Source organism: Pristis pectinata, chromosome 6 (assembly GCF_009764475.1).
Source record: "Pristis pectinata isolate sPriPec2 chromosome 6, sPriPec2.1.pri, whole genome shotgun sequence".
Classification (NCBI taxonomy): Eukaryota; Metazoa; Chordata; class Chondrichthyes; order Rhinopristiformes; family Pristidae; genus Pristis; species Pristis pectinata.
This window is the reverse complement of record NC_067410.1, coordinates 19,814,790-19,829,409: the sequence shown is the minus strand read 5'-3', so window position 1 is coordinate 19,829,409 and position 14,620 is coordinate 19,814,790. Positions and strand designations below refer to the sequence as shown.

The 14,620-nt window shown below is 40.9% G+C and overlaps 1 protein-coding gene across 3 annotated transcripts in view; it reads left to right on the top strand.

The window, feature by feature from the left end:
• The first annotated feature begins 3,271 nt into the window (after positions 1 to 3,271).
• raf1b (Raf-1 proto-oncogene, serine/threonine kinase b) overlaps positions 3,272 to 14,620 on the top strand; it is a 69,805-nt gene continuing 58,456 nt past the window's right edge. The window contains exon 1 of one of the 3 annotated variants that reach the window (XM_052017322.1): positions 3,272 to 3,540. Coding sequence is in view for 2 of the 3 variants with exons in the window: in XM_052017321.1 (XP_051873281.1) it covers positions 4,117 to 4,163 (47 nt within the window). In the remaining variant the exon portion in view is untranslated. Of the gene's footprint in view, positions 4,164 to 14,620 lie in introns of all 3 variants that reach the window. The other 2 variants (XM_052017321.1, XM_052017323.1) reach the window with 2 other exon arrangements.

Below are 14,620 nucleotides of genomic sequence, written 5' to 3'. Positions count from 1 at the left end.
GTGGTGTACCGCAGGGATTGGTGTTGAGACCTTTGTCGTTTGTGAAGGATGTAATGACTTGAATGCAGGTGCTATGATTAGTTAGTTTGTGAATAACAAGGAAATTGGTGGTGTTGTGGATAGTGAGAAAGGTTGTCTAAGGCTACAGCAGGATATAGATCAGATGGAAAGTTGGGAGGTGCATTGACAGATGGAGTTTAATCCTGACAAGGATGTGGAAGCCATAGGAAGGGTGCAGAAGAGATTTACAAGGATGTTGCCTGGATTGGGGAACATGCCTTATGAAAACAGGTTGAATGAACTCGGCCTTTTCTCCTTGGAGTGACGGAGGATGAGAGGTGACCTGATAGAGGTGTACAAGATGATAAGAGGCATTGATTGTGTGGATAGTCAAAGGCTTCTTCCCAGGGCTGAAATGGTTGCCACAAGAGGACACAGGTTTAAGGTGCTGGGGAGTAGGTACAGAGGAGATGTCAGGGGTAAGTTTTTTACTCAGAGAGTGGTGAGTGCGTGGAATGGGCTGCTGGCAACGGTAGTGGAGGCGGATACGATAGGGTCTTTTAAGAGACTTTTGGATAGGTACATGGAGCTTAGAAAAATAGAGGGCTATGGGTAAGCCTAGTAATTTCTAAGGTAGGGACATGTTCGGCACAACTTTGTGGGCCGAAGGACCTGTATTGTGCTGTAGGTTTTCTATGTTTGTAAGTGTGAGGTGATGTAATTTGGGAAGTCAAATAGAGGTGGGAGATATGCAGTAAATGGGTGGGCGCTAAGGAATAATAATGAACAGAGGGACCTTAGGGTTCAAGTCCATTGTTCCATGAGAGTGACAACACAGGTAGATAGGGCATTGAAGAAGGCCAATGGCATGCTTGCCTTCATAGGTCGGGGCATAGAATATAACAATTGGAACATAGGGCCACATTCAGAGTATGGCTGTGCAGTTCTGGTTACCACACTATAGGAAGGATGTGATTGTGCTGGAGAAAGTGCACAGGAGATTCACCAGGATGTCGCCTGGATTACGTGACTTTAGTTATGGGAAGAGATCAGATAGGCTGGACTTGTATGCCCTGGAGTGAAGGAGACTGAGGGGTGAACTGACAGAAGTACATAAAATTATAAGAGGCATAGATAAGGTAGATAGTCAGAATCTTTTTCCCATGGTAGGGGTATCAAAAACAAGAGGGAATAGGTTTAGGGTGAGAGGAAAGAGTTTTAAAAGGGATTTGAGGGGAATTTTTTTTACAGTGGTTGATGTCTGGAACGTGCTGTCAGAGGAGATGGTGGAAACAAACATATGTTTAAGAGGCATTTCGACAGGCACTTGAATAGGCAGGGCTTTGAATCATATGGACAATGCAGTTGATGGGCCAGACAGGTTGGCATAGACATGAGGGGCTGAAGGGTCTGTTTCTGTGCTTTACAACTCTATGACTCTAGTCAGAATGCCCCCACATTGCACAGAATTTAATATGTTTTTTTTCAGTGAATGCCTCCTTGAAAATACCTCATCTGTCCCCTTTTCAAGTATTTATTCCTTTTTAAATATTGATCTAATTTTTAATTTCAAGAGTTGTTTGTGGTGAAACTTTGCAAGGTTCCATTGCTCTTAGTTTAAAAATTTCTTTCCTTATCCTAAGGTTCTACCGATACCATCACCCACCAACAGAAACAATTCTTTCTCTATTTATCCACAGGACTAAATCCTGGAATACTCTACCCAATAGCATTGTGGGAATATCTTCATTAGAAGGACTGCAGCAATTCCAGAAGGTAGCTTGAGCATGTTAGCTGTAAATGCTGATCTTGTCCATGACACCTATATTTTGAAAATGTTTTGATTAATTCATGTACTGCTTTACTGGCTGCTCATGAATCTGCAGAACATACTGGATATTACAAACCATTTCCCAATTTCCTTCTCAACACCGCCACCAAAACACTCAGCTGTCAATTCTCTATAGCTCATCTCTCATCCCGACAGGCATTCATCAAGAATCAAAGGGAAATTGATGGGAATATGAGAGAGAACATGTTGCAGGGCTACTGGGGAAATAAAGAAGGAATGGGATTGGTGGGATTGCTCAGCTGGGAACCAGCATGCACCCAATGGGCTGAATAGCTTTCTCCTCTGTCAATACTAAGTATCTGCACGATCTATCCCAATTGTCCCCTGCCCTCTAAGATGTCTTCATATGGACTACAGTTGGTCTTGACTGTATGTTATACCATCAAAAATGGACTTGTATTCCCTGAATATTAAGGATGATTAGATACATTGTATTTCTTGCAAAATTGATGGTGGTGTCGTGAAAGAATCAGATTCACAAAAGCAATAATGAAATATCAGACAAGAAGTCTGGTACCCGAGGAGTTTGGCTCACAGCACATGATGTCATTACTTTAAAAGCACTGGAAATACTCCACAGAACAAAGGGACTGTACCTGCAGCATTACCTTGTCTGTTCTCTCCACAGATGCTGACTGAACCCATTAAGTGTTTCCTCCCCCAGCATTTTCTGCTTTTTCGGATCTTTTCGGTACTTCAGTTAAATTGACTACGTGAGTGTCCATCTGTTCTATTGGTCTCACTGGGCATTTTCCAAGCATTTAAGGACTGATATTAGATGTTATCAGGTGGTCTGGATATTACAGAATAAACATGTCCTAGCTCTGCAACACTGCATTGGGTAACTAACAGAGCTGGTTCGTCAAATGACCTTCATGGAATTTCACTTGCTATTTGCAGTGCGCCCGGTAACGTGCTGATCATGGCTGTAATTCCGGACCATCAAGAGCCAATATCTTGTTTCAACTGCTTGGCGTCACCAAGGCGCTAGTCTTTCAACACCGGCAGAACAAATAGAAAGCTTTTAATTTGTTCATTTAACAATACACCCATCCCAATAATAGTTTTATTTTGTTAGGTGCCCTTTCCCCACTATCTGATCTATTTTTTTCCCAATTGTTTGAGCGCTTTCTAAAAATACGGCATTTTGTTCTCCTTAACAAAGCTCCCAAACGAAAAACAAATCCATAATCTCGTTCCCGGGAACAACACTTAGCATAAAGACCGGAGTTCTTGTTTTCACTTTATCTTCAAAGTTTAAGGCTGCGGGTGATTCGATATTTTTTCCCGTGTATGTATCAGTGCAGATATTTGCAGAGAGAGAGAGAGAGAGGGGCGAGTCTGCATCGTGCAACGCCAGCAATTCTCACACACATACACACACAGCTTCAAAATTAACTTTCTTTTATTTAATCGCCAACACGTTCGTCCTAGCAATCCACGCAGAGTGCAATGTGAGCGAGCTGTGATCACACCAGTTGCCAGAGTATGTGAGCAGTTCGAGTGGGGAATATGATGATGTCACTAGGCGACAACTTTTTCGTTTAGTTATGGCGGAGGTTAAGTTTTAGAAAGTTCCCTGGGCAAGTTCCGAATCTGCAGCACGGTGCAGTGGACGACTGCTGAAAGACTACGCGGCTCCGTCCTCGTCTTGGGGGGCCAGCGGACGCAGTGCAATCGCCCAGAGGGTGAGTGCCATTTGTGGATTGGGAAAGGGTTAAAGAGTTGCCATTTGTTGTTGCTGCTGCTGTGCCTCTGTCCCTTCTCGGGGTTTTCGCTGCAGCACCAGGGCCCGAAGCGTTTCGACCTCCTTCGTGCTGGTGCTGGTGTTGGAGTATTTGCCTTCTGCACACCCCAGCCCCCCGAATTCCTAGAGAAAGGATTATTGGCATCAAGCCATTTCTCCCCTGGCGGAACTCGCAGCGACCATTGCATTAGAGTTGATGTAAAAATAGTGCGAGCAACTGAGAGGCTCTGGTGTTGGAGGGGTTCGGGAGCATTGCTTCTTTATGCTGCATTCTCTTTCTCTCAAACTTGCACAAGTAACCTAAGCTCGAACTCTTCACTTCGAAATATAATCTTTACACGAATTCTCTGGAGGTGGAAAGATACCTGGAACTAGTTTTTTTTCCCTTTTGTAAGGGGGAGTAAATGTATTTGGTTCCAGTGGAACAGATCGCTGTTTCTAGCAGGAATACCGCCAGCGAACCAAGTTTACCCGTGCTTCGTACGACTAAAAATAATATCGCCAGTGACTCCGGTCGATGGTTGACGCTGTGTGTGGAGCCGGTAACTCTGGCTACGATGCGAGGTTTGTTGTTTCGGTAGCTGTAGAAGAATAAGAAATCACACGTTGTGATTCAAAAGTATTCATCCAAAGTGGAAACAACCATTAAATTTCCAGAAGTACAGTTCTATTCACAATTGATAATTTAAATTAGGAATTTTCGATGTAAACCTGGATTACGTGAGTGGAAATATGTAGAGGCAGAACTGTACAATCTTTTTGATGCTATGACAGTGACTCCAGATGCTAGCTCCAAATCATTGTGTTTCCACGTTTTACTGAAAATGCAGCCAGATGCCACAGGACCCTTGGGCCAAGCCCCAGTGCTGGTATTACATTGTTTTTCCATTTTGGAAGAGTTATGTCATTAATGACAGCATATATTTTGAATTATTACTGTTTGGCGCTGGATCCATCTTGGTACCTTTTTTTAAAGATGCTTTAAACTGGTGTGTTAATAATTGGTTATTAGCAGTTCTTTGTGGCAGAACAGCTGTTTGCAATCACACATCTGTATAAATACTTTTTTTACTGTACTTTATAAAACTGCAGATGTAAAAAGAGTACTGTAAACTCTACTAGTTATCAATAGTAAAGCGAGAGAAATAAGTGTATATAACTGATAGCCTTGGACGGAGGAAAATATACAAGTTTTTGAATAGTAGATGTGCTAAATATAGATCATACAGCATTGACCTTACAGTGCCCTTTAGAATTATTCCGGCTATCCATGCTGATAAGTCTGTCTATTTCGTGACTCGCCCAGGGGGTATCAGTGAAAAGTATGGTGTCATGTGACTACCACATCTGAAGATTCCAGATTTTGCCTGTAATGATCCCCAGAGGGAACTTCTCTAAATGAGGTGGGAATATTGCGTGTACATGAGATGTCCACCCTCCTTCCAACATGCTGTGCATGGAATTGTACAAAGGAACATTTTGTAAGTGGGAACATTGTACTTGTGATCAATCATTCTGTATAAAGAGTGAGCAATATTAGAGCCTCACGAAGAACAGTTGATCTGGGCAAACAAGCTGTGATGCATATTTTATGCAACAGGCTAAAACACACCACCAATCTAGAAACTACGTACTGTATGCTTAAATATGTTAGAATGAAACTGTGCAGAAACTAGTATTTCTTTGTATAACCTTATGAACAGGAGTTGCATAAATTTGCATTAACTAAGCATTACATGAATAATGACAACAGCAGTCACTGTTAGTGTTTGTGTAGCCTTGTCTACACTTAAATAAAATCACATTGGGTTAGACCGTTATCCAGGTACTAACACACAAGTAAACAATGCTGGGTTTTTTGTACAGGTTTCTTGGATTTGAGACAATTTATTTTTTTAAATTCAAAAACCTAATCTAATGTTCATAATAAGTTTTCAGTCTAGTGAGGTACATTGTTTGTCACAGGTGCCAAGTTATTTGTCATCATGTTGTATTATAGGGATGGATTGGAATGGTAGGGAAGAAAGGCTTTGGGATTCACTACTCAGGAGGGCTGTGGAGACTCCGTTATTGATTGAATTTGAAACTGAGATCAACAGAATTCTGCACATCGAGGGATATGGAGATAGGGTAGAAAATTTATGTTTGAAGTAGATCAGCCATGATCTTGATGAATGGCAGAACATGCTTGAGGGGCTGAGTGGCCTAATCCTGCTAACAACCAAAATCCATGATAATACCCTGGTCATCGTGGATCAGTCACTCTGTGAGGGCAGGCATTACCAAAATTAACCATTGTCTCCACTGCGCCACCACAGCCTTAAGTCAGCTGAGGGGAAATAGGGTTTGATGCCCAAGATGTCATACCCAGCACCAAGCTAATGGTCTGCTGATCCATTTTGTCCTGTATGCAGTGGAGTAACAGACAACCTACAGGCAGCACCTCAAAGCACTCGATAGGTATTGCCATTGCTCCCTTTGCAAAATCCTCTGTTGGCAGGATAGACAGACCAATGTCAGTGTTCTCTCCCAGGCCACCCTCTCCAGCCTTGAAGCTCTAGTGAAACTCAACCAGCTCCAATGTACGAGACATTCTGTCCAATATCTCAACATTGGAACTAAGCACTCTACCCCAAAATCTTTCGCAACAAGTGATTCCTGGGAGTGCAGATAGAACACTAAATATTTCCTCAGAATCTCCTTAAAGTTTGTCATCCTCACTGACTCATGGCAGTTGGCAGCCCAGTATCGTTGGAATTGGTGGAGAAACTTGTGAAGGGCTTGTGGAAGCAAGGTCAAATAGTGGAAGGACAACACAACATCCCAAACTCCCTCTCTGGCCATCCCAGCAAACTCCATGTGTCCCATGTGTGACAAATCTGCCGACCTTACACGAGACTCATAAGTCAAAACGGAACCCACAGAACTGTAGTGGAAGCATATCATTCTCAATTCAAGTCACTGCCTAAGGAGATGAGAGCTGGACCACAGCTGTTTTTCTGGCAGTCCCTTGGGATTAATGATGACTTGCTTCCGCTTTGGTTCTGAGGAGGCTCCACAGACTCTCTCACAGGTGTGGAAGGAGGTGCCTGGCAGGCAGGCAGGTGGGTGGGTGGTTTATGAGGTGGTGTGCTCCTTTCACTGCCTGTGCAGGGCTTTTATTGTGTTCTTGATGCATGGACTCAAGGTTCTCAATACCATACCAAATGTTCCTCCTCCACTTTGAGTGATTGTAGGCCAGGGATGCTCAGAGTCAGTGGAATGTTGCATTTCTTCAAGGAGGCTTTGAGCACGTCCTTGAGAACTTCTCTGTTTGTTTGGTAACATCTTCCATGGTAGGATAATGTTTGTTTCAGGAGTTTGGTAAGGCCTGCCCAGTATATCCAGCTGAGTATAACTAGGGTCTGAATGCTGGGGATGTTGACCTGGGAGAAGATACTGACATTTGTTTGCATAACTTTCCAGTGAATTTGGAGGATCTTTTGGAGACAACATTGGTGGTATTTTTCCAGTGCCTTTAGGTGCTTGCTGTTTGTGGTCCAGGTCTCAGAAACACATAGAAGGGCAGTATGGAGACACAAGAGACTGCAGATTCTGGAATTTGGAGCCAAAAACAAAAGGCAGGATCACTGCTACTCAGTGGACCCTGAGTTTTGTCCTAGGTCTGAGATCTTGATGTTCAAATACAATTTTCCTCAATCAACCAAGAGTATGCTGGCAGCAGGGGCAGGTTGGTAGAGGACTTTTATGTTGTGGATGTTGAGTGTAAGAGCCATCATCTTGTATGCATCAGTGAATGAGTCAATGATGGCCTGGAATTTAGTCTCTAAGCACACACAAATGTAAACGTAGTCTGTATATTGCTGTTTGACTACTGAGGTTGTTCTGCAGTTACAATGGGTTAAATGCTTTCCCATTAACTCTGAAGATTAGAACCATTCAATCCTTAGTCTGCATATGTGGATAGAGAAACAGGATTAATATTTCAGGATAAAGGCTCTTCATTAGAACAGTTCTGATGAAGGCTCTTTGACGTGAAGCATTAATTTTGTTTTTCTTTCCACAGTCGTTGCCTGACCTGTTGTCTTTCCAGCATTATCTGTTTTTATTTCAGCATCTGATTTTTTTTTTATTTTTAATGATGGGCAATTTTGGAATTCTGATTATTATTTCGAAGTACTCCCTGACTTGTACTATTACTGGATCTTTCTCTAACCCTGCACCCCCACAAGATGTGTGTTCCTCCAATTCCAGCCTCTTGTGCAACCACGAGTTAATCGCTGCCATGCCATAGTTTCATATGTTGAGATAATTTCTACCCTAAAGCTCTCCTTCTCTTTAAATACCTCCTTTAAGACTCATTACAGTCTATTTCTTATGACCAATGTTATGGCCGTCTTTCCTAATAACTTCTTATGTGGCATGGCATCAAATTCTATGAAGCACCTTGCGATGTTTTACTGCTTTAAAGGTGCTATATAGTGTAAATAAAGTTTTTGTGGTTGACTAGTATCACAATAGAGAATATATGCAGGGAATAAGTGCTTTCAACACAAGAAAGTGGCAGCTTGAAGGGGAGGATGCAGTCTCCATGGCACCAATGAAACTTGGCAGGGATGATAAAGTCTTGTGCCTTAGTACAGTTTAGACAATGTGATCTAGAATGTTGAATATTTGACTGTGAGTACATGACTAGTATGTATCGATAGTAGATAATTTAGTGAATAATGTACCTTGATTTCAAGACCTTTATGTCTAATAATATGTTGACGTAATAAAACATGATTGCAGAGTTGACCATCGTAAGTCTTTACATTGGGAAGTACATTGGGAAATGTAGCAAGTCATTGTGATTCCCATCAAATTTCAATGAAGCAGTAAAACATTTTATTTCCATTTATAACTGACAATAATAGTAATGGTCTTGTGGATATTTGCTTTGTTCAGTTTGGCACGTGATCTAATGTAGTTTTAGTGCTGCATAGTATATGATGTCATCTGTTGACAGTTCAAAGGATATTGTGTATTCAATAGTAACTCTCAACCACCACTGTGATAAAAGTTCTGTTTTCAGACTAAGTTCCTTTTTGCACTTCTGCTTTTTGATATGTAATTATCACACATGATAAGGGTGTTTTGATGTGATCCTGAAATTACAGGAATAAAATTGCGATTTCATACACACATCTACTACACATCATAAACTTTGGTTCACCTAAAATGGCACTGTCCATGTACTAATTTGCACTTGACCCTTTTCATCTATGAACTACATTGGCTGATCAGCATCAAATATTTAGATGCAAACTTTTTCCTTCTCATATTTGGTTCTTTTTTTTTCCACTACTCCCCATCTCTAACTTGCATTAATCCTCTGAAAACTCTCAAATTTCTCCAGCTTTGGATTCTTCTCCATCTGCTCCTCCTTTATCCACCTGTGGTGGCCATTTCTTCAACTGCTTAGGTCTTAAGCTCTGGAATTTGCTCCCCAAGTAATTTCATTTTTCTATGTCTCTTATCTTCTGTTCAGACTCTTCTTAAAACCTGCCCTTTGGCCAAGCTCCTTTGTCTCCGTTTTTGCTTGGTGTCTATTTGTCTGGTTACACTCTTGTGAAGTCCCTTGGAATGTTTTATGGCATTAATGCTGGCGATTGAAAGTTGTTATTGAATTTGTGCATGTTGTAACTGCCCTTGGTTTAGCATTATAAAAAGGCAATGAGCTATTTTGTTAAGTTAATACTTTATAAATGCATGCAAGTACATAGAGGCAAGGTTGAGGACTGGAAAGGGGGAAACTTGTAACCAATGGAAGCTTGCATGCAAGATTGAACTTTTTCAAGTTCCCCTATTGCCACTGCATTTAGGCTTTTTGTGTGTGTTTTTATATGTCCATGTGAATATGAGTCAGAAGTAGTGCAACAGTCAACAAAGTTTGTTGACCAGGCTGCACTAAAGCATTCCAAATGCTCCCTTGTGAAAGTTGTGAAGATTTTGCAGTTTTTCAGCAGTTGAGGACAGAGGAAGTTACCATGGTGAGGTGACGCGTTGACTCTTGATTTAGGAAGCTTGAAAATTACCTCCTGATTTGAAGTGTACGTCTGTGAAGTACCTTTAAGTTTCAACTTTTTTTTAAATTTCAGCTTCCTAACTTTTTATTGTACTGTTCTATTTACTGACCATCTACTTACAGGCTGAATCTTACCTTAAGACAATTTGCATTGAAATCATTGGAGCAGATAATGTCAGTACTGTGAAATGCAGCTGCCAGGAACAGAACACCATCAAGTCAATGTTTATTCTAATGAAGAACTGTTATTCTGCTTTATTTGGGATCATAGTATTTTAATGCTTTTGATGAAGTTTGCTGGAGAAACTGTTTCCCCTGCTAAGTGGATATGACTAGAAATCATTAATTTTAGCAAAATTATTAGGATCAAATTGTTTTTGGGAAAATAAGAACTTTCTTCACAGTTTTTCATTGTCTGGAATACACTCCCCAATTAAATAATGGAAGCAGATTCCATAGGAACTTTCAAAATTTAATTGGGTATTTACTTGAAGAGGACTTACTTGCAAGGTTAGGTAGGGGAGTGTGGGGTGGGAGGAATGAATGGATGTGTGACCATAGTGACCCTTCTTTCAAAGATCTGGCAGAGCCTTGAGCCAGTAGTCCTGGTACAATGGTGCACAATTTTTTCATGGTAATGGCCACATTGATGATCCAAACCACTTCTGAGGGTGACTCGTATGAAACGTTTATTTTATCTACACTTCTTTAACATGAATTAAGTTTTGGATTTTGTAGTCATTTTCCCAAAGTTAAATGTATGTTAAGGTTTGGAAAGAGAATGTTTTAAGAATGAGTACCTTAGCTCCCAAGATCCACCAGCCCTGTACTCAACATTAATTTGTTTTGTCAAGTCAGATGGCTGTCCACAGTCGTCGTCATCATCGCGAATTTTCAATCCAAACTTTAGATAATAATCTGAACGTGCTGAATTTCTGTGTATTTAATATGTTGCATGCATAATCTCGCCAAAATCCTTTGTCCTATCGACCTAGAGGTACATTTTTTTAAACTTGGTCCAGCAAGTTAAAATTGTCAGAAGAATTAGAGATCAGAATTAGTAAAGACATCCTACTGGATATACCCAACTAAAATAAATCCGCTTATCCCAGCAGCAGTCGAATAGGATCACCCTATTCATTCCTGTGGTCATACAAGGGACTTTGGAATGGGCCAGAATGAAACTGGCACGTGACCATTCTGGATGTATATACTTGACTAGTAAATTTGATTAGTAGATTACTTGATGAATAAGTTATAATGCTGCCATAAGGATTTCCGCTAGAAGCTCAGCATGGTATTTTTGGCTAATCTAGCCCTGAGGTGCTTGAATACTACTTTCATCACTTCTGCAGCTCTGATGTTGGCTAACTTGCCACTGATTTTGTTTCAAACCTAAAACTTCAACATGCCCTCCACGACAACCTTCATTAATACTATGTTTCTAATGTGATAACATTTTGCAAGCTGCTCCGTGTCTTCATTAGGATAAATTATCAACATCTTGGTAAAAGATGTAGGCTTTAAGAATCTTAAAGGAAAAGAGAGATGTAAGGATGTTTAGGAAGAGAATTCCAGAGTAAGATCTAGATAGCTAAAGGAAGAAGTACCAAATTAGACACATGCTTGGAGAAATATATACCAACATATTGGTTCCCAAAGTGGCACATTTTAATGAACTCTGTGAAAACATAATGTCATGTGCATTTTTTGCCTTCTCTTCAAGACCCTCGTGAGCCATTTGCAGCCCACTTGTGCAAAAGTTGGCCTTCACAGTGCCTGTGAGTACTGCTTCATTGTTAATTAAAGGCACATCTTTGTGTAATGTTGGAAAGAGAATTCTGGTATGGCTTCTTCCACTAGTTTACATCTAATTATCTGCCTCTACCTCAGTGGGGACTCCCCTTGGCAATCTCCCTTCTCTTCCCCCCCCCCCCGCCCCAAAATAATACCAATACTCATTCCCTTCACTCTCAATTTGTGCCAACCATCCCTCAAGACACACTGATCCAGTGACACCATCACCTCCCTGCACTGAACAGTATCTATCAACCACAGACTCCCACCTCACTGAGTATAAATAGCAAACCTCCCCACTTCCCTCCAACCCCACCAAATGACAAACTGCACACTCAACCCTCATGCCAAGCTTTTAATTACCAATGGTCACTAACCCGTGGAGTAACAAACAATCTGCTGGAAGAACTCAGTGGGTCGAGCAGCATCTGTGGGAGGAAAGGAATTGTTGAAGTTTTGGGTCGAAACCCTGTTGCTCCAGATTCCTGCATCTGCAGTCTCTTGTGTTGCTAACCCCTGGCCTTGGATTTTTTCCTCCCAAGACGGTTCTCTATTTTCTAGCATCTCATCCTCCCCTGCCCCCCTAAAATGCTAAACGTGGCAGCAGACCCAGACTTCTGGATTTTCTTCACGTGGGGTTAGAAAGTCTTTCCTCGTATAAAGTTAATTCAATAGCATGAGACACCTGTGGTCTGGTGAGCTACTGAATTTCCCAGCGTTGGGCCACAAACAAAATGTTTGTGGGCATGTCATGAACCAACTGACTAATGTGCTTTCACAGGCTCTGATCAATTTCTAGTCGGCAAAGGTTTCTAGTGTTGGAGGAGGTTACAGAGATGGGGAGCAGTTGGGATATAGAGGGAAATCACGATGATGCTGGAGGAACTCAGCAGGCCAGGCAGCATCTGTGGAGAAAAGCAGGTAGTCAACGTTTCGGGTCAGGACCCTTCTGTCCTGAAGAAGGGTCCTGACCCAAAACGTTGACTGCCTGCTTTTCTCCACGGATGCTGCCTGGCCTGCTGAGTTCCTCCAGCATCCTTGTGTTTTTCATCTAGATTCCAGCATCTACAGTCCTTTGTTTCTCTGGGCTATAGAGGGATTTGAATGTAATGATATTTGCACATTGTTCCCCAAAGATGGGAGCTTTTGGTGAACACCAAGCTATCATTGGTCAGCGAGCAAAGGGATAATGAGTGAATAGGAGTTGTTTCAATTTGGGGTAAAGCAGTTGAGTTTTGTATTGAGCTTAAGTTTTTAGAGGATAGAAGATGGGAGTCAATAAGAAAAAAAACATTGGAATTGGTAAGTCATTGAGATAGGTGATACTTAAAAGGTGCAAGTAGATGGTTCTGTAGATGTTGGAATTGCAGCCCAGGGTCTAATATGGTGAGTATACAAATAGTCTTGTATACTCACCATATTAGACCCTAGGGAGAAGTTAGAAGTTTGTGGTGGCAACTGAAGTCAATCAAAGGGGAAATTTTGGCTCATCTACGAATGGAGATCAGCAAACATCTGACAACACAGAATCAGTGGTAGAGTTGACAAAGCTAATAACATACCAGTCAGTTATTTACCATTGATCCACATGGATCTCTGAATTGAGTGCTATTCTGCAGCTTCAGTCATTTGTTCACAAGCAATTCAAACTTGGAATCCTCTTCAGAAGTATTTTAGAATGGTGATTCCCAAACTACTTTTGCTGTGCTTCACTTCGGAGCGATATGATTTTTCTTGCAACGCTCTCCATCCACCCATATTTAATTCTCCACTTTAATTATAAACATCACATAAAAACTTTTATTTTTCTGGTTGCAGTTTGCTGCCAACTTTACCATACGCATCCTAGGTTTTAGAAGAATAAATTTCATGGTTGTCATAGTTCTGTGTTCTAAAAGATTTATCAATGGATTTAAAAATCAGTTAGGAATTGATTTGCAGATTGAAGTAAATATCAGAGTCTTTATAAGTTCAGAGATTTAGAGCTGATTGTAGGGTATTTAGGATGATTACTCATTGGTGGAAAATAGTTACATGAAGCAAATATTAATAGTTCATGAAACTAGACAGTCAGCGAAGTTCAGATGTCTTCATATTAAACTTGTTGATGCAGCTACACAGAGCTTTTATTCACTAGCTTTCTAGCCATACGAAAATATATTTAGCCACATAAAGGCCAGTGTTAGTAATTTGCAAATTGGAGGATGGCCAGAGCAATCCCTGCATTAGATTAACTGGCACTGAATACCGTGCAGAGCTCTGCTGAGAATTGACTTGGCTCGTGTTAAATTCTAATGACATCAACTGAAAATAGAATGGTTTAAAATCTGCATTGAACCCTGAAGGAGCTCTCTTGGGCAGATTGAAAAGCTGATTTTTTTCTTTGGCCCTCCACTTAATACAGGTGCCTTTTGGATTGTTTGATATTTTATTCAATTTTTAAATCCAGTTTACTGTAAAGAAAATATTCTTTGCCAAGTCTATGCTTTGACCTCCATTAAAAATGGTCTTAACTTTATAAAATGTAAAAATAGTGATTCCATGGCTGATCTCTGCACTGCTGTAGTGATGAAGCATTGAGTGGGGCTCAGGGAGCAGTTTGTATAACTACAAGTATAAGGAAGGGGAGAGTATCTTAAAGGGCAGTTTTGCCAGTGGTGGTGGGCCAATGAACCTTCACATGTGCCCATAGTTCATAATGTTTTTGTTTGCTCCTTGAATTCCTATGAAATGTGATAAGTAATTCAGTTACTCATGGGCAGTAATAATGGAATGACTGGTATTTCAACAGTCTGAGCCTTGTAATCAATGATGCTTGTTAGAAAGTCTTGTTGGGAATGTTTCTAAGATTAGATAAAGATGAAATGTTGGGGTTGCCCTTGCTTTAGGCATTACACCATGGAAGTGGTCACTCACTATCAGTGTAAGAACAGACAAAGCTTCCATAGTAATGTCTGAGACCCAACGGCTCTCTCAAAGGCAACTTATGACAAACAATATTTTGAAGCTGCTGTAGAGATGAACTAGGGCTTCTTTGATCCCGTCTATTCCTTTTTTTTAATCTTCTGTTTTCTTGTACTTTACCAATCATGATTATTTTCCTTTCCGTCATCTCGCGTTGCATGTCCAAAATATATCATTTCTGCTGGGCATTATT